Source organism: Myotis lucifugus, unplaced genomic scaffold (assembly GCF_000147115.1).
Source record: "Myotis lucifugus unplaced genomic scaffold, Myoluc2.0 scaffold_77, whole genome shotgun sequence".
In the NCBI taxonomy this organism is placed as follows: Eukaryota; Metazoa; Chordata; class Mammalia; order Chiroptera; family Vespertilionidae; genus Myotis; species Myotis lucifugus.
This window is the reverse complement of record NW_005871125.1, coordinates 4,364,842-4,390,827: the sequence shown is the minus strand read 5'-3', so window position 1 is coordinate 4,390,827 and position 25,986 is coordinate 4,364,842. Positions and strand designations below refer to the sequence as shown.

General features: G+C 39.5%; 1 protein-coding gene across 1 annotated transcript in view; it reads left to right on the top strand.

The window, feature by feature from the left end:
* Positions 1-25,986, top strand: part of NKAIN3 (sodium/potassium transporting ATPase interacting 3) — a 193,458-nt gene that overhangs the window by 159,685 nt on the left and 7,787 nt on the right. Inside the window, exons 5-7 of the mRNA XM_023755501.1 lie at positions 4,957-5,017; positions 24,173-24,234; positions 24,895-24,903. Coding sequence (XP_023611269.1) covers positions 4,957-5,017; positions 24,173-24,234; positions 24,895-24,903 — 132 coding nt within the window. The remainder of the gene's footprint in view (positions 1-4,956; positions 5,018-24,172; positions 24,235-24,894; positions 24,904-25,986) is intronic.

Genomic DNA, 25,986 nt, shown 5'->3' with positions numbered 1-25,986 from the left:
AGGGTTCTTAGATTTGTATCCTTCAGTGTATAAACATGTAACAAAGTAATTCATGATACAGCCATTAGCAGTTAATATTTTCCAGGCCTCTTATGAAGCTAGAAGGCAAACCAAAGATTGGTGGGGCAGATTTTGTTTTCGGTCAAAATTTCTTTATCAGGATGGAATTTTTTCAACCCCATCAAATCAACTCTACATATTGACATGTGAAAACAGAGTTTCAGCATTAAGTTCACTGAGTTTGCTCTCAAGGGGCCTTCTCATCAATCCTCTGGCCTTTCTTCCAGTAAATGCCAATGAACCAACCAGTAAATGCTGATGGGCCAAGCATGCCAAATAGAATGAGCTAATGTTAGAAGACACGAAATACATCCCCTGTCAAAGAGGCTAATAATATGCTAATATATACTTTAGACATCATTGTCATCTCAAATGATATCAATGAAGATAAAATAATTTTTCTTACTTTAAATCAATGTAAAGGTGCAGGTAGAAGTGCTATATTTTTTTCTAAAGAAGTATATACTCTATTAGGAAAGTAGAAAAAATAATGTTCATTACAGTACTGAGCTATCATGAAGGACTTGGCTTTCTACTAGAAAAGTCCTGTAGCACTCAATCAAAATATTTGATTTACCTTTACCTACCTTCCATCAATAGAAATGAAAAAGATAATGAGTTGTGAAATTTCACTTACCTGAGTTGGCTGTAGGAAAACAATTATTGGAATAAAAAAGCTATGGAGCAACTGTGGGCTAACTATTCAATAAGCAACTTCCAAGATAAAATACACAATGCAGCATCTAAATGTCAGTCTGTAACCAAAGTAACAAAACTAGTTAAAAAAAATTTCTATTATAATATGATTCAATCCATTTTGCTACCAATCTTCTCTTTGCAAAGCAACTGGAAGAGATCCAAACAATCAGTCATCTCAGTCACACTGGATAGAAGGAGACACTTGATCTGTTTGATTGTCACTAGTCTAGCTCTTAGGGTTCAAATGATGTCTGATTTGTCTATATTTGTGTCACTAGAACTCATGTTACCTGAACTCCTTGAACTGTTTTCCAAGCAAAGAGTCATACCCAAAGCAAGTTCTCCAAAGGAGGCCATACACATGCAAAAAGATGTTGCCAGATTTTCCAGAAAGATTGCAACCATGCTGACTTGGTTTTAGTCCAAAAAGACCCATTTTAGACCTCTGATCTCCAGAACTACAGGGTATAGGGTAATAAATTTGTGTTGATTTTAACCCACATGTTTGTGGTAATTTGAACAGCACCAATAGAAAGTTCTTGAGTTACACACACACACACACACACACACACACACACACACACACACGCACACCTACCTAAAAGAGAGCCCGCCAAGAAAATAGAAAGTTACTCATTGGCAGATGTCTTCCAATAGATGATTTACTAAAAAATACCCCACAATTATGAAGTCATCACTATCACTTGCTGACATAAAGAAAAGCTTCGTATATACAACCCATAAGATCTCACACAAATAATGAAAACAACAGCAAGTTAATATGTGGGTAAAGGACTACTGAAAATAATTTGGAAAAGAAAAAAATATAAATGGCTAATAAAATATGAAAATGTTTCAGATGAATAAAACTATTGTAAATTAAATAAATGAAGAGATATAATTTGTGTATTATATTGGCTATATTTTCAAGGGTGAGGCAAAGCAAGCATTATCATTCACTGCTATAGTAGGATAAAATGTGTTATTTATGGCACTTCTTGGAATCAGATAATCCAGAATACAGAAAAAGTATTAATATTCATCATAATAGTATTTATAATGAAAACAATGTTCAATAATAGGAGGTTACTTAAATACATTATCATATATAAATTATGCTAATATATGTAGTTAGTAATAATTAAGCTTATGAAAAATATTGATGTGGGTCATAAGACTATCACCATGGCATATAGCAACTATGAGAAAAATAATTGGAAGAAAATCCATTCGGAAGTTTTTAGTAATAGGATTGTAGACCAATTCTTTCTTCTGCATGCAACTGGTTTATTGAATGAGCTGGACTTGATAAAATACAATTAAAATGCATTTTATTCTTTCTCCCATTGCCCCTTCAAGTACAGTTTCTGGCCATCGGTCTATCTCACCCTTTGTATGACATTTCAGGGCAGAACTTATAGCTCTTTTGGTCCCCTGTAAATATTAAAAGGCCCAGCCCATAATAGCAAAAAGATAAATAAAAATGTTGCAGAGACCCTAGCTGGTTTGGCTCAGTGAATAGAGCATCGTCCTGTAAACTGAAGGAACCCGGGTTCAATTCCGGTCAAGGGCACATACCTTGGTTGCATGCTTGATCCCCAGCCCTGGTTGGGATGCTTGCGGAGGCAACAAATCAATATGTCTCTCTCTGTGTCTCACCCTCTCCCTTCCACTCTCTCTAAAAGTCAATGGAAAAATATCCTCGAATAAGGATTAACAACAACAGCAAAAAATGTTGCAAAGGATTTGGAGAAAAGGGAACCTTCATACACTGTTGGTGGGAGTTTAAATTGGTACAGACACTATGGAAAACAATATGGAGATTTCTCCAAAAAGTAAAAATATAACTATCATATGATCCAGCTATTTCACTCTGGGTATTTATCCAAAGAATATAACACTAATTTGATGGCATTAATATGATAACACTAATCCCCATATTCATTGTAGGATTATTTACAATATCCAAGATATGGAAACAACCTGTGTCCATTGATGGATGAATGGATAAAGAAGCTGTGATAGATAGATAGATAGATAGATAGATAGATAGATAGATAGATAGATAGATAGATGTAATACTACTCAGTCACAAAAAAGAATGAAATCTTGCCATTGCAGCTATATGGATGGACAGTGAGGGTATTATGTATGCTAAGTGAAATAAGTCAGATGGAGAAAGACAAATATCCTATGATTTCTTTATTCATACATGGAATCTAAAAAAATAAAACAGAACAAAAAATTCTTAGATACAGAGGACAAATTGGTGGTTACCAGAGGGAGGGACTTTGCAGGAGGGTGAAATGGGTAAAGCGGTCAATTATATGGTGTTGGATGGTGACTGGACTTTTGCTGATGATCATTTGTAGAGTATACAGATGTCTAATGATAATATTCTACACCTAAAACTTATATCATATTGTACACCAATTTTATCTCAATTTTTTTTAAAATAAAAAGTTCAGCCCCAGCCAGTGCAAACTCTCCTCTACTTAAACTCTCCTCCTCAGCCTGGGTCTGAATTCAACTTGCATATCAGCAGTGAGGAAAGGACCTCTCACTGTTTTTCCCTCTTCTCACTCCACTTCTCTCTGTTGGGTTATTCCAGAGATGCAGTGAAAGGAGGACTCATGGAGAAGAGATAAGGAACAGGTCTTACATGGCTGGTTCCGTTGTAATCCAGCAGGAGGTGCTCCCTGGGTGGAACAGATTCCAACTGCAGCTCTTCCTTTTGTAGGTGCTTTTGTGGGTTCTTCAGAAACCCACCCCAGCCATTCTTTGGCATCCTCACCTGGTTCTCTGGATGATCGGCCTCTCTAGCTGGCCACTTGACATTCTTACACATCTTCTATATACTAAGTAGCAGCATCATTCTTCTGAGGCCACCTGCACAGCCAGCTCTCTCCAAAAGGCTTTACCTGCCAGGCTAAGGGCACCCATACACCTGACCGGCCATGCCTCTCAGCCCTGTGTCTGCACACACTGTCACCAAAAGCACACTTAGCCACAGCCCTTTAAATTTTGACTTCTTCAAATGTGTATTAAGTGCCAAGCACCTGTGTTCCCCAAATTACAAGAACCTTGTCAGGCTCCCCATGTTTCTGTTTCTCTGAAATACCCCCTCACTTGGTTTGGATGAGAAAAGGCACCCCTTGGGGTGAGAGGACCTTTCAGTACTCTGGCAAGTCTCTCTATATAAGTTCTTCTCACTCTAACCTTTCGCCCTCTGAGAGACTTCTTGGCCTTTGTCTAGACAGTCTAAGCTGGTTATGAGTTCAAAGTCCTCATCTACCTGGGCAGTCACAAACACCAGTTACATTATTCTTTGCATTCAGCCTTTGACACTGGGACTATCAGAAAAGTTTCCTTCCCAATGTGTTTTATAAGGAGAAGGAGGGACAGACTTTAACAATGGAGAGAAAGGCAAGAAGACAGACTCTAATACTTTTTCATCAAAGTATTTATCGAAGTAATTTCAGACTAAACTAGATTCGATGACAATTTTGTCTTCTAAGAATTTCAGTGTCACTGGCTCCATAGGATAAAAATTGTCTTCTCAATATAAGTAGAAAAAAATGTAGAAAGCCAGAAAGCACCTGCATTTATTCTTTTCACTACTAGTATCCAAAGTATAAATGATCTTATCTATTTTATTTTACTACTAATACCTGAAAGTTAATGCATTTCATTATGATATAATTAACAAAAATGGCATTTAAATAGAATTTATATTCTCTGAGCATTTTAAATGGTTCAATAGATAATTGGTGTTTAATTGATAATTGATGTATTTTGATTTCTTTTTTGTTATTAAACATTAAAATAGTTGTAATAATAATTAATGAGTGCAGCTACAGATTGCTCTATAAATAGTCAAAACTTTAAAATATATGTTCTGCATAACCTGTGGTGATCTTAAAATGTAAGCCCTATAAATTCCAAATCAAAATCTAAGTGAAATACCTAGAAATTGGTTTTTTCCCATTATTGTATTTTTTTAGAAAGCTATTAAAGCTGAGTAGAAATGAAAAGCCTCCTTAAAATCACAGCTATTATGCAAAACCAAGATTTTTTCCTATTACAGATTTATAGACGTTACTGCCATATATTCTTTCTCTATTGGATTATATAGGCTCTGTAATTATGGACATTTGGATTAGATTCTTAAAGTATTTTCTTTTCTCTCCTTTGCAGTTGGTTGGTTTTGTGTATGCCTGTTATGTGATCAGTATTTTCATGGAAGAAGAGGATACCTGTAAGTATTGTTACATCTCCCTGAGGGTTGATTTTGGATGAGATATAGCTCCCAAAACTAATCATTACAGGGCTCTGAAATCATTCCCATTTGGAACTGAAAATGACTGAACTCACCATCGTAAAGTTACAATCAAGCATTTATAAGCCAAACTGTACTCAAATCAGATGGCACTGAGTATTGCAACTCTCAACCCAAATTGTATGGGAAGCTTCCCAGAGACACAGACGCCTACAGATTGCTGTCACAACATGTCTTAGTAACTTTTCATCAGAGACCTAAACAGTATGCTGAGTAGAAAATTCGGGGTTGCTTTATCCATCACCCCTGTAAGGATGCTGGCTGCAGAATTTTGAAATCTGACTAATAGCAATGACATCAATACAACAATACCCATTATAGCAAGCTCTACATGTGTATAAACTATATAAAATGCTCTGAGAAAACCAAAAATGACAATCTTCTAGGCAAAATGTAAAAAAACAGAGAGATGCTGAAAAAGCTAAGCAATCACATTTTAGCAGGAACACACACACACACACACACACACACACACAATACCTACACAACCTGAAAAGTTATATAGGTAGAGATTTTGCAACATAGGTCAACCACTGGCATTTCTTAAACACCTACCTGCTAATGTATAAGGCACTTCTTGGCACAACTCTGTCATGGGCTCACATAATACCAAAGGAAATTTTAATTTATTTAAAACTAATAATTATTACACCCAACCATATCAGAGATTTGGTTATATCATTGCAGTTACTGTCTGAGTTGTAAAGTTGACTCTTTAACAAAATGAGGGTAAGTTTCTAGCTAGCCATGTAACTTTCTAGAACACAACTCCAAAGGGGTCTGATGAATGCTCCCCACCAAACAGAGGTAGTACATGATACATAAACTGGAAACCAGTTGGCAATAAGTTCCCACCTCAATTTATTTGACCAAATGGAATAAATATTAGACCCTGGGAAGAAACTCATCAGGCAGTGAAGACATGTAAACAGACTGCATCTTATCTGTTACGCTTGCCTTGGGTATTTTTTTTATGCTAGATGAGCCAGCAAGTTTCTGACATTTCAAAAGTGCAGCTGTAATGACAACACTTCCCACTATGAGGTTGAACGTCAAAAAGTCGATCCTTGAGAGTTCCATTAGTAGTTAATTCTACAATCTGACAATGTTAATGTATAAAAAGTCAGCAGCCTGCCTCCTACTCACAGCCAAAACACAACTGGTTGAGTATGAACAGTTTTACCTGGAAGAGGGATCAAAAGAAAATGAGTAGAATTGGGGATGAATAAATACTTCAGAAATTGAAACACTGAATGATAAATCTCAATTAAATTCGGTATGATACTTTTGAGTAGGTATTGAAAGAATCCTCTTTCTTTTTTTCTCACTGAATTGGTTGGAGGCTCTCAAACGATGCGAATGCTCTGTCCTGCCTTATTGAGTGTGAAAAGGCAGAATAATCAATAGTCTTTATTATCTAGTAGAATAAATATAGAAAGGACTTTTCTTTGAGGCTGTGATTTTTAAGTAAACCTGGAAAATGCAAAATGACATGCATAATAAAAGGTTCATCTAAATTGAGTAAACGTTTTTTGACCTTCTATCAGCCTTCTGGTAGAGTATTAATGTGAGTGTATATAGATTATATGATGCTGGCAGATATTATAGTTTCATCGACTTTGGTGTCTTTAATTAGCTTAAGTTTCTCTATAGAAATCTCTGAATCAGCTATTTTAATACCCATCAAACTGGGATTGAAGCAGCTGCTAGCAGCCTTTTCCATTAACGGTTTAATTCTGGTGTTTGTTATTGGGGCCATGCATTAAGTTACCGAGAGACATCTGGATATAGTAGTTGTGTTACCATCAATTCAAATAATACTTAGAGTCAGAAACTGAGTCTTGTGTGCTCAAAACAAAGTAAATATGCCCTCGACCAACCTGACATGATAATCTGCTGGAAGAGAGATGACAGTGAAAAGCAATCACAAACCTTTTAGTCTGATCGTTCTCAAGCAAGGGTAATTTTATATTCTTTTTATTGATAGAAGTGGGAATCAAAAGTGCACTTGTAATTGAATTGCCCAGAGTCTCCAGAAGGCAGATGTGAGCAAAAAGAAATCTATGAAACCAATTGCAATGATCTCATAGACTAGTACAATTTGTGCCAACACTTAGCTTTTAGGTGCAATAATGAACTGCCCTTTGGATATGACCTTACCAGCCCACAGCTAAGAAGACGTGTCTTTTGAATTGTTTTTCCAAAAGTAAAACATAAAATAAGAAAACAATACGGCTAGCTTTCCAATTTGTCTAAGTACACTTCTGGAAAGCTTATTCCGAAAGGTAACTGCAAGTATATAATGTAATGTCACAGTATTTTGGCAGACAATATATTATTTATCATTTCCTATTCCAACTAATGAAAATCTCTGCATTATTCAGAATGCAAAGTTAAGCCTTGCTCTTGGACTGAAAGCTGTCAGCCAGCCTTAAAATTAATAATAGCTATCTGCTTTTCTCCTCTGCCATGCTAAGTGCTTCTATGGGACTAACATTTCAGTGATGGACATTTCTGAAAAGTCCTAAATGCTTGAGGAAACATTTATTTCCAACCACCCATCTTCTTAGTTACTTCTAGGCTTCCTTTGCTATTTCCTATAAAGACCATGATTACAGGTCAAAGAGAAGAAAAGCTCAAAAGAAAGAGTGCTGATGGGTGGGGTCAATACTTTCTATCATCCATTTTCATGAAAAACCCATTTTTATATATTTGCTTCTTTTTTATTTCTTTTTAAAATATCTATCAATCTCCATGAGCACTTTTGTGAGACCAGGATATTTGGAATGTGTAGTCATAAAAACCTGTCAACATCTTGTTTGTGAATCATCTATTGCTGAAAATGAACTTGTGGGCTTGCTCTATCTTGTCAAATTTACTAAAAAGAATGTTTTAATTCAGGGAGATGTGGAGGTGAGGCAAAAAAAATGCTGAAAACAGTATTAACTTGTACAGTTATAAATATTGCCAGGCTTTTTCAGGGGGTCTGTTGCTAACGCGACTCCTTCTATGTCAGCTTGCCAGTTACAACTAGGACATCTGTTTGGACTCACAAAGGCCAGTCTGGGTTTTAGATGTGGAATGGTGGGAGAGAAGTATATTGAAAACCCTACCAGTTTTAAAAAGGAAATGAACCCCCATATGTAGGCTCAATATTTTGCATTGAATAGCTCAAAGTAGCTCTTTGTGCAGCCATCTGACCCTTTCTAGTCTACTTTTTGGGAATTTTTCAGTGGGAGGAAGTGTGACTATTGGAAAAATATTCCATAGCTCTACTGCTCCTTGAGGCTTCCTGCAGGCTAGTATTCATGTATTTGCCTCTTTACTCATGAGTTCCTTTTAAAAGGATAAGGTGATGTTACCATAGCTATGATGTGAATTGGAAATAAAAATAGCCCCTATGTCCTCCTAAGAATTTAGCTTTGTAATTGATGGAGAAGACAGAGAGCAGTGGAGTAACCCTGGCCAGAGGGGGAGAAGAGAAAGCAGCAAGGGCTGGATGATCCTCAGAATAGAAAACAGGTTGGTTGTCTTGTGAGCCTTGAAATATTTGCGTATTTAAGGGTGGAGGAACAGAAGAATTTTCTGAGTCAAATATGGAGAAAAGCATGAGACTTGGGTAAGGGTGATACTGTTGTCACAGTCGACATGTCAAAGGAGTCATAGTATTTGTGCAATAAACCATTAAACGTCTACTGGTTCTCAGAGAGTATTTCTTTTGGTAACTGTCTGGTGAGTTGCATGTAACTATCCTCACCACAGTTCAGATATAGAACCTGTAACATTTCTCCTAATTTGCCAAGATGACTACCAAATAGCTACAAAAGTACTAGCAATCAGAATAGATCTGTGAGGGCAGGATCTTTACTCTGGTCCCTGATAGAACCATAGAGCCTAGAAAAATGCTTAGCATCCAATTAAGAAATGTTTGTTGAGTGTATATGTTAAATGTATTCTCTTGGCCTAGCAACTTATTTTTCAAAATGTATTTCAAGATCCCAAGATTTTCAAATCTAATGAAATGACTATGCCTTGTGTTCAGAATTTAGTGAGATGCCTGATGCATTTGCAATTATTTGAGGTCCTGTATCTCTTAAACATAATTGAATGGAATTTTTGTAATTTAGAATGTCAAGATATTGGAAGATGAATTAAACCTCCACTATACCACATCAGAGAAAGAGCTTGTCGATTCCTGGACAAAACATCTCAGAGGGAACGGAGACTTGGAAAGTTGGTGCATTCACAGACTGAATCCAAGTACAAAATATGGCCCAGGGGACAGACCCACTGTCAGAGAGGCAGGCCCAACAGGGTGGTGATTTGGGGCAGCCCACACCTGGGAAAGTTGAGCAGCACAGAATAGGATCCTAGCTACAGTGTTATGATTCAGAGATAGACTTCCAGTCCTTTGGTGGGTTATTAAGACAGTTTCTCAAGAATAATATTATAGTTTCCTCAAAAAACTAAAAATGGAACTCCCATTTGACCCCGTGATCCCACTTCTAGGAATATATCCCAAGAAAACAGAAACACCAATCAGAAAGGATATATGCACCCCTATGTTCATAGCAGCACAATTCACCATAGCTAAGATCTGGAAACAGCCTAAGTGCCCATCAGTAGATGAACGGATTAGAAAACTGTGGTACATCTACATAATGGAATACTATGCTGCTGTAAAAAAGAAGGAACTCTTACCATTTGCAACAGCATGGATGGAACTGGAGAGCATTATGCTAAGTGAAATAAGCCAGTCAATGAAGGAAAAATGCCACATGATCTCACTCATTCATGGATAATAGAGACCATTATAAACTTATGAACAAAAGTAGATACAGAGGCAGAGCTGCCTCGAACAGACAGTCAAACTACAGCGGGAAGGCCAGGAGGGTTGGGGGGCAAGAGGGGTGGGGCAGTAAGAGATCAACCGAAGGACTTGTATGCATGGATATAAGCATAACCAATGGACATAAGACACTGGGGGGTAGGGGAGGCCAGGGAATTGTCAAGGGCGGGGAAAAAAAAAGGAGACATATGTAATACTCTTTGTAATACTTTAAGCAATAAATAATTTTTTAAAAAAAGAATAATATTATAAGCACCCAAATACCCAAAACAGTGAACCAAGTGGGGACTCTCCACAGGGGCAAGATAGAGAGCCCTCTTTCTAGAATCAGCTGCAAAGTCAGCGCTACACTCACAGTGACATGGAGCCTAGATGAATGCCTATCTCACTGAACCAGGACTCCTATATTTAAGTCTGACCAGGAACTCTCTACAGCCATATTTTTCTACTCTCCTCACTTCCTCATCTCCAACCACATCTGTTTTTCTAAGTCTGTGCATCTTTTCCACACCTCCTCACACCACGCTTTTTCACTAACTTTATACATCTTTCAGATCTCAGCTTGACTCTCTCTTTCCCAATTTGACACTTTCTTCCTCAGGCTAGATGAGGGCATCTGTGATATATTATTATATGCTTTCATTATACACTGCATTTGGGGACATTTAACACAATCGCAATTTTTACATCATGATATCCCCAGGGCGTAGCCCATTTCCTGACACAATGGACACTATATACAATAGATAATAAGGAGCATTGGAAGAGAAACTGTAGGTGGCCCTAGCTCTACCAAGTTCTAGCTCTGTGCCCATTTACAAGTCATATCACCTGTTATGGCAGTGGTTCTCAACCTTCCTAATGCCTCGACCTTTTAATACAGTTCCTCATGTTGTGGTGACCCCCAACCATAAAATTATTTTCGTTGCTACTTCATAACTGTAATTTTGCTACTGTTATGAATCGTCATGTAAATATCTGATATGCAGGATGTATTTTCATTATTACAAATTGAACATAATTAAAGCATAGTGATTAATCACAAAAACAATATGTAATTATATATGTGTTTTCCGATGGTCTTAGGCGACCCCTGTGAAAGGATCGTTCTACCCCCAAAGGGGTCGCGACCCACAGGTTGAGAACCGCTGTGTTATGGGATCTCATAGGCATTCAGCTCAATGGATAAGGTCCCCGTGGCTGGGATGTTATCTCAAACAAATGGACTACCAAGGATTTCCACTGGTAGAGATGGCGGAGAAAGTTCTTCCTTTTCTATATTCTATCTCCATTTATGTGAATGATCATGCCTCACACAAGCTAGAACCTTGGGCATATTCCTCAACTTCTCCCTCATCTAGTCAATCACCAAATGAGACAACTTCACCTCCCTTCAAGTCACTAACAAGTCCTATATGTTCCTTAACAGTCTTCCTGAGGGCACCTCCCCTCCCCCCCCCCCGCCCCCCGCCATGGCTCAGTAGGCCTAAACATGTCTCTGAACCTGCTTCACTTGTTTCTTCATTAACAGGGTGCCCCACTTCTAGAGGATAGGGTTCATGTCCCAAGGATCCCGTGACCTGATTCGGTATATGGAACAGCACAGGACATCAGTAAATGTTTATTTAACAAAACACATGGTAGGGAAAATGCTCCCATGTCTTTACATTATCTCTCATCTTTTTCCTCACACCTTATGAAAATTTAAATTTTCCATTCCCTGCACTGCACAAAAAAGCTGATTCATTCACAATAAAGTATAAATGGTTTGTGCACTTAAATTCCCTGAAAATTTTCATTGGTTACAAACTGGCCTGCCTGTTTTGACAGAAAAGGGGGATGGTAATTTTCTGTTTCCACTGGAAACTGGATGTTAGAAATGATTTAAATGAAGGTGGTCCTTACTCTACCAATATCTAGCTCTGTGCCCATTTACAAGTCATATCACCTATTAGGGGATCCCAAAAGCACTCAGCTCAGTGGATGAGGTCCCTGTGGCTGGGAGGTTATCTCAAAGTACAACCAAGTGCCTCCATTTTCTTCGTCATTCATTTACAAATGGTAAATGGTGGCAGCTGTTTCAAGACATCCTGATCTCTCTGCCTTGCCTCAGCCCTAAAGCAAGCCCTCTTCACAACTGCCTGCCTGGCTCTCTCTAGCCCCCTGCTTCAGGCAGAGGGGAGCTCTGTTATCACTGTGACCAATGGCCCCACGCTGTGATCCATGTCCTTCGGTGGAGAAGGAAGAATGAAGGATCTGCCATCCAGATGGTACCAAATGGAAGATGCGGGATTTGGGGACCAGATGTGATTATGAGGGAGCAACAAATTTAAAAATCCGCAGCCTCACGGCACCCGAAATGCACAGTAAGAAAACATGTGCTGTGAGGATTTTATGTGGATCCTGTGCGATGGTTTCACTCTGGGTTATTAGTGGGAAGATTTAGGAGCCCAGCAGGCAGAGCAGCTGACAGGGTTCTGCCAAACTCCCCTGTGTTTCCATTTTAATTCTAAATTCAATACCTTTATCCCAACCCCCCCACCCCCACCCTTCTCAGTTCTCCCACTGGGCTAGTTCTGCCAGCCCCACAGCAGGTACATTAGCCTCTCATTCTCTACATCTGTCTCTATGCTGCCCACTGATGTGGAGAGAAGCACGCGCCTGCATCCACTGGCCCTGAGGCAACTTCACACTGTGACACGTAAGCTGGCCACCCTGCCCTTCCAACCTCTCTCCTGGTCCTCCTCAGTGCCTCCTCCAGTTCCCTTAAAACTGCAGCCTTACACTTTAAACCCAGGAGCTGAAGGCCTGAGGCCTTGCTTTCCTTGGGAAAGCAGGCTGTCCTCTCTCCAGATGGGCTCAGTGAGGCAGGAGAACCACAGCCCTTACAACTCTGGGGGAAAGGTTAGCGGCTCTGCCAGTCTTGTAGGAACCAGCACCTCTGCAGCCCTATCTGGTAGTGCAGCCTGGAGAACAAGAGCCCTACTCCCTCCCCGCAACTCACTAGGAGGCCTCCTCACTGCCCTGAGCCTCAGATTTCTCCTATACCAGTGGTCGGCAAAATCATTAGTCAACAGAGCCAAATATCAACAGTACAAGGACTGAAATTTCTTTTGAGAGCCAAATTTCTTAAACTTGAACTATATAGGTAGGTACATTGTTATTAACTTAATTAGAGTACTCCTAAGCTGGCCTTTGCTAAAAACGTCCTCAATCTCAGGGGTCGACCTCAGTGAACATATGCCCACTTCTTCTAACACCACTTCTTCAAAATAGACTCGCCCAGGCCGAAAACCGACTTCTGCGCATGGGCCATGAAGTTTCAATCGCACTGTACATGCGCGCCCGCACGTAGTATTTTGTGGAAGAGTCACACTCAAGGGGCTAAAGAGCCGCATGTGGCTCGCTAGCCGAGGTTTGCCAACCACTGTCCTATACCAAAGGTTATAGGCTCCTCTGGGGTTATACTGTGACCCAATAGTGATGGTGAGATACTGCGATCCCAATGTGGAATGTGAAAGAGCCTATTTAAAACAACAAACACTACAGTCTTAGATTTTCCTATCCTCATTTCAAGGACTTTGGAACCCCACCCCTATTTTAGGGACATGAAATCCAAAGTGGTGATGTAATTCTTGGCACCTTTCCTCCTCCACCCTAAGGCTCTTCCCAAAGAAAATGAAAGCCAGGAGGTATGGATTCCCACAAGTACCAAGCCATGGGAACTACCTTCATTTATCCATGATTTTCTTTATTTTTCCTCAAGCAGGCCTTCATTCTGTCCTGTGGCTTGTGTGGCTTTTAATAGTTGCTCCATTAACTACTTTTTCTCTCTCTTTTCTCTCTCTCTCTCTCTTTCTCTCTCTCTCTCTCTCTCTCTCTCTCTCTCTCTCTCTCTCTCTCTCTCTTTCTCTCTCCTCTCTCTTCCCCTCTCTCCCTGTCCAGTTTCTCCCTCCCATTGCATCTTTTTCCTCACCTTATAAATAGAGTCACATAACAAAAGAAATTACCCAGACTCCCCTGGTAGGCATTTACCTTCCCTGTCTCTTGTGCTGCTTCCCTCCACATTCAGACTTTTCATTTTTGTTAAATAATTATCTTTTACTTTTCCATTACTGTTGACACACAATATTGTATTCATTTCAGTTGTAAAGCATAGTGACTAGACATTTGTATAACTCACAAGGTGATCACCCTAATAAGTCTAGTACCCATCTAACACCAGGCATAATTACTATAATACTAGAGGCTCGGTGCATGAATTTGTGCACAGTTGAGTCTCTCAGCCTGGATGGTGATCAGGGCTGATCAGGCCATCTTGCCCAGTCCTGATAGGGGCCAATCGGGGCCAGCCAGCCGGCGGGGAGGGACCATGGGAAGTTGGCCAGCCATGGAAGGTTTGCTGCGGGAGCACACTGACCACCCGGGGGCAGCTCCTGCATTGAGCATCTTCCCCCTGGTGGTCAGTGCACATCATAGCAACCAGTCGTTCGGTCAACTGGTTGTAACAGTCACATAGGCTTTTATATATATATATACAGTGGGGCCTTGACTTACGAGTTTAATTCGTTCCGTGACCGAGCTCATAACTCAAATTACTCGTATGTCAAATCATTAAAGTGAACGAGTGAGACACGTGATGCTGGGCTGATGTTGTGGCGTTCACTGTGACGTTCGCTGCGCCAACTAGCGGTGGGATATCTGAAGCTGGCTCATAACCCGAATTTTAGCTCGCAACTCAAAGCAAAAAATCGGCCAAGAGACAGCTAGTATCTCGAAAAACTCGTTAGTCGGGACACTCGTAAGTCAAGGCCCCACTGTAGATAGATTATTGTCTATATTCCCTAGTCTGTACTTTACATCCCCGTGACTATTTTAATAACTGCAAATTTATACTTCTTTATCCCATCACCTTTCTATAAAGTAGTCCAGGCTTAGTGTTCACTTTCTCACCTCCCATTCTCTGTCAGCCTGCTGCTGCCTGGCCTCCTGTCCTATATTATCACTGAAAATGCTCTCTCAGCGGCCAGCAATGACCTTCTAATTGTCAAAATCACTTAGATATTATTGAGCTTCATTATAATTGATGGCTTTGGTCACTGTTGACTGCTCCCTCTTTGAAAAATTTCCCTTCTGATTTTCCAGACAATCCCATCTTCTTGAGTTTTGCCAGGCAAGCCCATCTCTTGAATATCATTTATTTTATCAATTAAAAATTACTTCTAATATCCTGATGCAAATTAAGCATATTTCTGATGCAGCTATAGGTAACAAATTTTGAATACTCGCCCTGGCTACTTTTGGAGTGATTATTTATCATTAAGTCCTTAAAATGTGAACCACTCTCCTTAGTATACAGCTTATACTCACACTGCTAGAAGGAAGCATTTTAAATAAAGTAAGACAATAAAACAGAAGCATTTTAAAATAAGACCAGGCAATAAAACAGGTGTTTAGCCCTTTTAGATAGCAGAATAGTACATAACATTCTCAAGATATATATATATATATATATATATATATATATATATATATATATATATAGTATCAATCTTACAAAGCATATAAAGAATCTGTTTCTCTACAATAACAAACAAACAAAGGCTACAAGAGTGGTTGTATATACAAAACACTGAGATATTGCTTCTCTTGCAAACAGTTCCTGACCAGACAGGGAGACAAGACAGAGAGAAGGGCACAGGGAGAAGGGGGAGGGGTGCGCTGCATGCAGAAAGGCGGGGAGGTCTTCTCCCAGCATAAATCTACAGGCAAGAGCTGGATTCACGCACCCACAGGAGAGGCCGAGGTCAAAGGCATGTGCTGGTGCTGGCTGATGTGGGTGGTAGGGTGCCTGGAGCCTCTGTCTTCCTGACCCAGTCCCCTGATCACTTGTTCTTCAGGCTTCAGCCCAGAAGGGGGTTCTGGGTGGGGACCCCAGCCAGCTGGGACAACTGGCCAGAGAGGAAGGGAAGTAATTGCTCCCTGGAGTCAGCTGTAGAAAATTGAAGCCTGCTTGGTGTGCCCATCCTCTTGCCTCTGGCTGGCCTAGTCCATCCTGCCACCCTCCCCACCCCACCCAGAGGCCCACTGGGACCCAAGAAGAAGATATGGAATACTCATTTTCATGTACTTTATAGTAGTAAGTACTTTCTTAACCAAGAGAAAACATTAATTTAGTGTTCTTCCTGGAACAATATTTGAAACAGGAATCTAAGTGATATATGTGGGAGTATTCACATAATTTGAATGCCAACATGAAAATAAAGTTGGAGAGAAGTAAAAGCATATTTCTCTCCTCCTAAATTGTATGGGGTACAAAGTAAAATCATTCTAAATTATACCTAATAGCCTTTCATTTTTTCTTCACGGAGGAAAACAAGATCTCTCTCTCTCTCTCTCTCTCTCTCTCTCTCTCTCTAGTTCTCTCTTGCTCTCTCTTTGATTGTAAGAACAGAAAGTGTACATTAGAGATCATGGTGTATCCCAAATACAGCTCTCTTTGCTACATACAGTTCAATCAACTGCAAAACGTATCAGGCTTCCCAGTCTTTATTCATTCAATACCACCTTCACAAATTTTATAATAGCTATGTACCAGCCTGTGTCAGAGACTAGCCAGCTATTCGCTAAACCCCATTGGTTCGTTCTTCTCCCAGCAGCTCCCTGCAGTTAGGTGTCCCCAAGAAAACTGAATTCTAGATCATGGACGGGAGCAGAAGAGATGTGCCCACTGCCAGGCCTATTCCCTAAATAACATCCCCATGTGGTCCTCATGCTCTTCCCCTTTCTACCTGGTGGATGCAGACACACATAGAAGCTTTGGTAGCCACATGTTGAAAGTGATCAAACTGCAGTAGTGAAGGGACTTTGGTCACTGAGCCATTTCTTGGAGGAGAGTTGACCACATAACTCGGGAGCACAATGATAAGTGCCTTTGAGGTGCAAGTCGCTGAGGAGCACCAGGAGGGTATGTCAGGGCCTCCCCAGAGGACCTCCTACCACTCAAGTGGGTAGAGCATTTCAGGCTTTTCACAAATGCTCCAGTGCCTCCTGGGGGCCTGGAAAGCTCTTAGAGGAGATGGCACTGAAGCTGAGACAGAAAAGGAGAAAAAGGAGCCTGTGAGGTAAGAGGCAGGAGGAGAGCATTCCTGAAAGAAGGAACAGCAAGGGCATGGGGAATCACTTCCCGGAAGAAGCTTCCAGAAAAAACAAAGGCTTTAACTTCAGAAGCCGCTGCAGATTGGGTGCTCCAGAGGGTCAAAAGGTAACCTGGACATTCCTGACCTGTTGACTCGCACAAGAATAGTGAATTAAAAGGCAGATTGTATCTGGGACTTAATTTTGAACCCTGTGTTCAGCAGGAAGGCTACGTGAGAATGATGAAAAGCATACCATTTCTTTACATGTTGTGAGAAAAGACAGTGCACAGCCTAGCCTTAAATATTTTGTTTTCATTTGTTCTATATTTGCCTCCTTTTCTATTCATTCACCTACACGTTTATTTGGACAAGTAAATTAAATGTTTATTTTTTTATTGAAGGGAAACAAAGACTTAGTTATGAGTCCTAGAGTTGAAGCCAGGGTGTCCCACTGACTGTGTTCTCCTCCTAATTGAGACAACAAAGACACGAGGCAGCAGGTGGAGGCCTGAGTTCCTTTAGGACTTTCATTCCACGTTTTTCCCCATTTTCCTACATTTTGAAAGAAATATTTTAATGGTCAGTTTTCTGTGCCCTGGTGTTTTTTGTTTGGTTGGTTGGTAAGTGTTTTGTTTTGTTTTGTTTTTTTCAAGCAAAAGCCATGCTTTTGTAAGATACTACATTTCAATGGGCTATTCTTTCCTCCCAGCAAACATTCCTGCGTGATAGGTTTAGGAGGGTCCCAATTTATTGCTTCTGGTGTCCAATAACCTGGGAATGAGTGTCCATGTTCGTGCCCTGAAGGCCATGTTATTTCAGGAAGCTGCAGCTCTCTTAAAATCGTCCTCTAATAAAAAGCAAGCGCCACTAATTCTAAGTAAAGGGAGCTTTCCAAAAAAGACCAGCTGTGGACATTTTTTTTTTACATAAGAAAGAAATTTGAATAACAGGAGCCCATCGTGAAAACTGTACATAGATGAACTCTCTCAGGCATCACTGCCCATTTCTGATGTCCATGAAGGAAACTTTTCTGCACAGAAAATTATAATTATAGCTATTCAGGGTTTTAAATCAGCATGCAATGTATTCAAGTGACACATTTTTTTAAAACCTGTGTTTTCTTAAGCTTTAAGTGCTATATAGACCTCTCAGTATTCCATTTAAAAATCTAGTAAATTTTAATAAGCGTTTTTGGGGGACTTCTTGTTTCTTTTTATTGTGGTAAAATATGCATAATGTCAAATTAACCATTTGAACACTTTTAAGTGTGCCATTAAGTACACTCAGAATGTTGGGCAACCATCACCACTATCCATTTCCAGAACTTTTTCATCATCCCACACAGAAGCGTTGTACCCATAAACAATGACTTCTCACCTCCCTCTCCCCACCCCACCAGTCCCTGTAAGCTCTATGTATTTACCTATTCTGGGAACCTCACATAAATGGAATCACACAGTATTTGTCCTTCTGTGTCTGACTTATTTCACTTACCATAATGTTTTCAAAGCTCATCTAAATTGTAGCATGCATCACAAGTTCATGTCTTTATAAGGATGAATAATATTCCATTGGACTTTTAGTAACTTTTTGATCTACTTAAATTCAATAGTCTACATATACTCTTAAATATTATACAACTTTAATAAAATATCCCCATGTCTTCCAACATAAAATCACGAGTGTAAATTTAATTGTCCAATTCAAATTTTGAATTGGTTTTACAGTGTGAATCTGCCAGGTCTAAGACGATCCGTCTGATTATGTTAAGAATCACAAAGATTTTACTTACCAGGTAAACACAGATTATCCCAATGATTGCAACTCCTACTCTGTACTTCATAAAAGAGTATTAAAATTGTGGAATTGGCTCACTTTGTTCTCCCTATAGTCATTTCCCTCTTTTGGAAATGCATTTCTCCAGTAAATAAGATTCTTAAACAATTTGAGGTTGCTACATGTTGAGGGATTTTCAGCTGGGAAGCAGAATCTAACTTACAAGGGGATTCTGAGTTTCCTCTACTTTAACCGATTTAACAGAGCTGCTTTTTTTTAATAGTTGGTGGAACAAGAGGAAATCTCATTCCATGTGCTTCAAATGTGACTAATTCAGCGGCCCACAACACCAGGACTCGGATGACATTAGATTTGAGTAGAAAGGATTTATTCCTATGAAGAGTTTCTTTTTGGTTGGTTTTACACTTGCTAACTCTTTAAAACATTTTATGTCTTCCCATGTGCTTCTTCCCATGTGCTCAAAGGCACTTGTCAACCTGTCTTTCAACACTCTGTTAGCATTCCATTCTATTTGCTTCTTTCAATCATATTGCCTCAGAATTCTGTATTCTTTCTATTCTAGGTAGGTTGCCAATGCTTGTAGACATTTAAACGTTTGATGGGATTCTTCATTTCTCTCATAACTCCTCTTGTTCTGAAGTCAGTGACCCGTCCATATCCAAAAGTATTTCTAGTCCAGAGCTAGCATATTAGTGGTTCACTTTGAGCTTTAAACAAGCTTAAATAGCCCAATATTTTGTTGATTTATTGATTAGTTCATGCAAGAAGCAGTTATTGAAAGACTTCTGTGTGTTAGACCACAAGGATATAGAAAAAATAAGACTTGGTCCCTTTCCCCAGAGATCTTACATTCTAGTAAGTGGGCCAGGCATGTAAATAATTACATAAGAACGAAGTGCAGATAATGGTCTGTACAAAGTGAATCAGATGCACAGAAAAAAAAGCAGAGGCTAACTATGTCTCGGGGCACCAAGCTTGGCTCCTCAGAACGTGTGAAGAATATGACATGGCTAGGAAGAGAACAAAGAGAGTGCATTTTAAATACTGGGAGAGGGGAGGAATGTCAAAAAGAGCTTGGGGAACCGTGGAACATTCAGAGATCTGGGGGAACCTGCGTTACACTGGAAGTGATGAGTAGTTGTGTATGTTCTCTTCACTACATGAATGGCAGGATCATTCTTTCAGGGACCTTGGAGTCTTACAGCAGTGACTCCCAATCTATTTAATATCTTGGCATTCACAGAGAACGCTAACAATTATAAGGCACTCTGTGGTAAATGAATTACTTTTCTTTCAGAAAGAACTGACTGGCCCAGTGGGCTAGCTAACCTAAGCCTCGCTCAGTGAACACACACACACACACACACACACACACACACACACACACTCCAAAGAATGAGAGAATCGATATCGTGTCACCTCTGAACCTACTCAGGTCACACCAGTTGGGATGCTTTGCTAGATAATGTGAAGTCAATGAGTGGATTTAATCTTGGAAAGAATATGATCAGATTCCATTTTCTTTGGGCAGTAATTCACAGGAGGAAAGGATTTATCAAAGAGATCTCAGAAGAAATGGCTTTTTTTGTATGTTGATTGTACTAGGAAAGGGAAAACCTAAAACAATAATAGAGGCCATAAAACAAAAAGAGAAAATAATAGTCAGAGGGGAAATATCTAAAACTGTAGAAGTAGACAGTAAAAAAGGAGTTATAGAGAGATTTCAAAGGCAACATGTTTGTCACTTTATTTATAGAGCAAAGTAAAACATTGGCTAGATTTAAGTAAGAATAATAAAGATATATTGGGGGGGGAGATAAATAACCAAGAAAAAATATATTACATAGGGAAGAAGTTATAAACTGTTTAGACAAATTTATAAAACTGCTTTTAGCCCTTACCTTTCTGAGCATAAATTTTCCTCTCAGCCATTCCATTCTGCTTTATTAACCCCAAAGAGATTTTAGAAATTCATTATTCCTTTATTAAGTATTATCCACTCTTAGAAATGTTTAAGTGGGAAGAAACTGTCGGCAATGATTATGGGAAAATCTGATTCCACAGGCCTGAACCCAGGAGAGGAACAAAAGCTGGAAATGTAGCCAAGTGACAATGAAAAGGGAGTTTCAAAAATAGAAACGAGAGGTGTGTTCAGGATTTTTTTTTAATCTTGTTTTCTCTAGAATAAAATTTTCTCTCTAATAAACCCAGCACTGGTGACAAAATGGCCTTCAGCCACCAGTGATTCTGAACAGACAGTAATTGAAAAATTATAAAAACTGTGAAAGGGCCTTCGTTAAAGGCAAACTGTAGGTGACCACAGTAAGCAGCCATTCAATCCAATCACTGATGAAGACTAACTGAAGGGTTAAGCATATATCCCCTGTAGGAAAATAGAGCACAATGCGTATGGGTTTAAGAAAGCTGAATAACTTTAAAGAGAATAGAAAATGTCCTATTAAAGATGATTCCAGTAAAAAAGAGGAAACAAACTAGCTACTTTCTTTCCAAATGTGAGAAAACAAAAACTAAGACGTGTATGTGGGAGCCAATATGTTACAGGCATCTTTATCAATGTGATATGACTCTTGCAAGTCAGAGGGAGAAGTCACAGTGGTAGTTGCTTATTAACAAAGCACTCTGTAGGGACACTATACTAACCTGGTTTCCCCCACACAAGCATTGAAGACAAAATGCTAAAGACAGTCCATGGGATCCTTACAGAATAACTAGAATAATGATATCACTAAAGGAATAGCACTGGAAACATTAAAGGAAAAGTGCACAAAGGAGATATATTACCTGAAAGAAATCTTAGGGAGAGCGATCTCCCCTCAGGGTTTGTGCTATTGGGGGGGGGCGGGGAAGGAGTAGAGGGTAAAAGCATTGCAGTCAAAGCTAAACAAATGGTGATGAGAGTGTCATGTGTGCTCTCGGCCAGGTCGTGAGTGTGCACTCAGGCGGGTCACGTGAGCACTGGGAGGGTCATTTGCCCCAAAGGGAACCTACCTCATGAAATAACACCAGCCCTGGAGAAAGGGCAAGCCTCGATTCTACTTGACACTTAACCCCACAAATTCTGCTTCCACTGCGCTTATTTTCCTTCATGCGCTCATAGAGGGTGAAACCTCAGGCTTCAAAATGTGGTGCACTAATCAATTTCCCTCCTCCAAAGTAGCTACTCCTCCCAAATATGAGAAAATCAAACTAGACACAAATTCAATACAGGTTCCTCAAGGACAGACAGACTTCTGGGAACGAGAGGGAAGAGAATGTTGGAATTCTGGCAAATCATTACCCCCAGCTAAACAGGGCTTTTGAAATATTGGAAATCAATAGTTTGTGAGAATGTGTCATCAGAATAAGATAAATGTATCAATAATATCAATAACAGCCTGCTGTTTGCTACAGCTTTTGTGTCCCACACTCCATGGTCATTAGGTCATCTAGGACAACCATACCCTGCAAGGCAGTCATTGGCAAAATTCCTTAATTAAAGATATTATGATTTATACAGTCATTGAGATCATTAATTTCAAAATTAACAATAATAATAAAAAGAAATTTTGAGTAATCTTGTAAATAAATTTATGAAATTAATAAAACCATATTGAATATATATACATATACTATATGTATATTCTTCCCCAAAAAATACCGGTGATATGGTGAGTTAGAGATGTAGATGCCTAAGGAGTAGATTTACAGCAGTATATGAATTTATACTTAAAGTAATGATTCTGTTAATGTTACATTCTAATATTCAAATAATCAATATAAAGTTTGCTTTTTATTTTGTTTCAGTGCATACAATATATATGCTGTCTTTATTTTTATAATTTTATTTTGGATATAATTTTAATTGAATCATTTATTCATAAGTGTACATGTTTATAAATGTGATTATTTTTAATAACCTCTTTAACTTTCAAAGGTGCCTTTGTCAATGATATGCTCGTGCAACTTTTAGTCAATGTTATCTTCCTTTAAAATTCTCGCTCATTGGTCAGCAGGGTGAAGAAGTGAATGTTTGACTAAGTGTCTAATCTAATTTAAAAAAAAAAAACTTTGACCATGTAAACGGTCCCTTCAGGCACTGCTTATTCTCCCTGGGAAAATCTTTTCATGTCTTAGATGGAATCCCCTCTCACTGCTTCTCTCCGAAGGTGGTGTCCAGGGGACTGACCTGACCTGAAGTGGTAGGAAAAAAATAAGCTTCAGGCTCCTCTGGCCTCCAGGGGGATTACCTGGAAAAGGGTCTTCCCACCTGGTTGCTATGTGCCCCACGGGACTCCAAGGCTCTGTCTGCACTGTGCTCTGGCGAAGCTTTAATGGACCCAGTCTCACCTCAGCTTCTCCAGTGGAGGCAAAGGATAGAGCAGATCAGGGATTGACAAGTGTGTCTAGAGCTTAAGTGGATCATCTCACTCTAAATCACTGTGCACGGAAGTGCCTGTCTTGAGCTGAGGATATGATTTAATGTCCCCCATATACTGTGTATCTACACACACACACACACACACACACTGAGAGTTCAATGTCCCTAAATGTCCAGGTACCTGCTCACATCAGAGTGCTAGAATAAAACCAATGCTTGCTGTAAAGTAATTATACTTGTGATAAACTACAAAAAAACACACAGAAATAATGAACTAACATTAGCCATGGACATTAGGATCGGAGAAGAAAGACAGAGGCTGTGATGAAGACAGGGAGAAAGAATGAATATCACAAGAACAGTGATTCTATGCAGACTGTGAGAAAGTACTGTGCTACCAGAGAGGAGACGAAACCTTCTTTGCAAAAGGCAGATGCCTATTTGTCAAGGATGGTTTGAGGAAGAAGGCATGGACATAGATTATGTGACTTCTCAGAGGTCTTTCTAACAGTGCAATAAATATTCTTAAGAATAGAATGGATTCTGGCAACAAGATGAGAAGATACAGCTTTTGATATGTAAGGGGAAAGGCCATAGCTCTATGCCTAAGGACAAACACATTATTTTAAATATAATGCTATTTAATGTGACTTCATTTTTCACTAAAACCAACAACATCCGTGATTTTTCAGTCACTACATGCCCACATCTTTGTGTTTCTTAAAATGTCCCCATTTTTTAACCATGGATAATATTTTGAGCTGTCCTTTATATTAAGCACACGTTTTTCCGTTTTGTGATAGACAGGTATTTTTGTTAATATTATTTATATGTGTTCTATTTTAAACACCTACTATGATGTGTGTGTTTATTTAGACATTTATTCATATTGGGCTATGTTATATTTTCAGTTGATTTCATAGGTGGACTTGATGCACACTCCTACTACCAGGATCATGTTCAGTTAAAGCCTGTTAACCTGTAAGTAAAGGTGTCATGAGATGGAAAATATTAATCCTTCTAACTTGGTCAAAACTAACGAATCCTGAAATAATTTGGACCTGCTACTACTAATCATTGGTTTAGTTTTCCACTCATATTTAAAACACACCTTTCACATGTAACCCAACATCATCATTATTATTCATTCCAAAAAGGATTTGAAATAGGTAACATGATTTATGTTTCTAAAATGATATACATATTTTTTAAATCAGTAGCTGATTGCCAAAGTGGAGAAAAGGGGATTATTTAGTCTAACAAAAAAAGAGACTAAATATATGTCTTGTGGGCAACATGACTGAGGAAAAAGGGGAGAAAGACTAAGTTAGAATCCAGGCTCTACCTGTGTGGTCTCAGGGGCCTTCTTTGATATCTCTGAGACTTGGTTCTCTCACCTGTAATATGATTTTGTTGCCCAAAATCCCCCTTTCTGGGACCCCAAGCCGGTTCTTTGTCCATTAGGTGTTGCAAAACCAATTATGAAACCGAAAATGAGCTTTATTTAGCAACTCAATGACCAGAGAATGAAGAAGTGGGAGCCTAGTAGCTCTCAGATCAATTTCTCATGGGCTTGGGTTCAGAGATGTGGATAGAGAAGGAGAGAAATGGAGGAGTGGTCTCAGCAGATAAGGGGAAACCAGTGGTGGTCTTCTCAGAACCAGGATTTTGCCTCTTTTTTGGATCTTTTATGGCACCTTCTGTTGTCATCGTGGTGATGCTCAAGAGGTTTGAAGTCTCCGGGAGGCCAATTCCATGGCTGTCTTGGTCTGGGACATTTTAACTGTCTCCTTCTGGAGAGGGAACTATTAACCAAAGGCCAAACTATTTCTCAGAGATAAACAGAGTTACAGTGGGGTAGGGCTCTAGCCAGGTCTCATGGGACCACTGTGGGATAGTGGTTTCATAGGGAGAGGACAGAGGATGGATTAAATGCAATAAGGCATGTATAGTAGGTGGAAAATGCCCTATGATTGTGACTAGTACTAAAATATTTGATTAACTGTCACTAGAGGACATGGAAGAAAGTCAACAACCACAACAAAAGCTACCTCACACTGGACAGATTTCAGTTGAGTATTAGGAAGAAATCATGGTGACCTGGTTGATAAAGTGCAAGAAAACAGGTACAGGGACTCCATTCCTACAAAACCCTAAGTAGCAAATAGATAACTGCATGAAATAATAGCTATCATGGGCTCAGCCCTTTGCATGTATTATCTCACATAATCCTCGTGAAAATACTATAATGCACCACTTAATACCCAACTTCACAAAGAAGGAAAATGAGGTTCATAGACATTAGACAACCTTTCCAAAGTCCCATTAGTACTAGGTGGTGGAGCTGGGCTCTTTCCTGGATGGCAAACTATCACCATGCCTGATGTTGTGGACTTGCTATTATGATGACCTTCCTAGTATGTCAGCCTAGTACTCTGCAATTCCATGGCAATAGAGGAAATTATGTAAAGCAGTCACTGGTGTAAGGAACATGTATGAAAGGCTTCATTTGCTGCCTTTTTGCCATGGTGGTTCCTGCCCAAATCTGCAGCCCTCACCCGGCCTCTTTGGGGACTAAAGCCCACACTGGCTCCTCCACCTCTCCAGTTGCATTAATTTCCTTCTGGCAGAATGATCTAATGGAAACATAGTTCAAAAATCAGCACTGTGCCTGTCACATGAGAGACGTTTAAATAAATGTTGCTTTTCTAAAGCAAGTCCAATT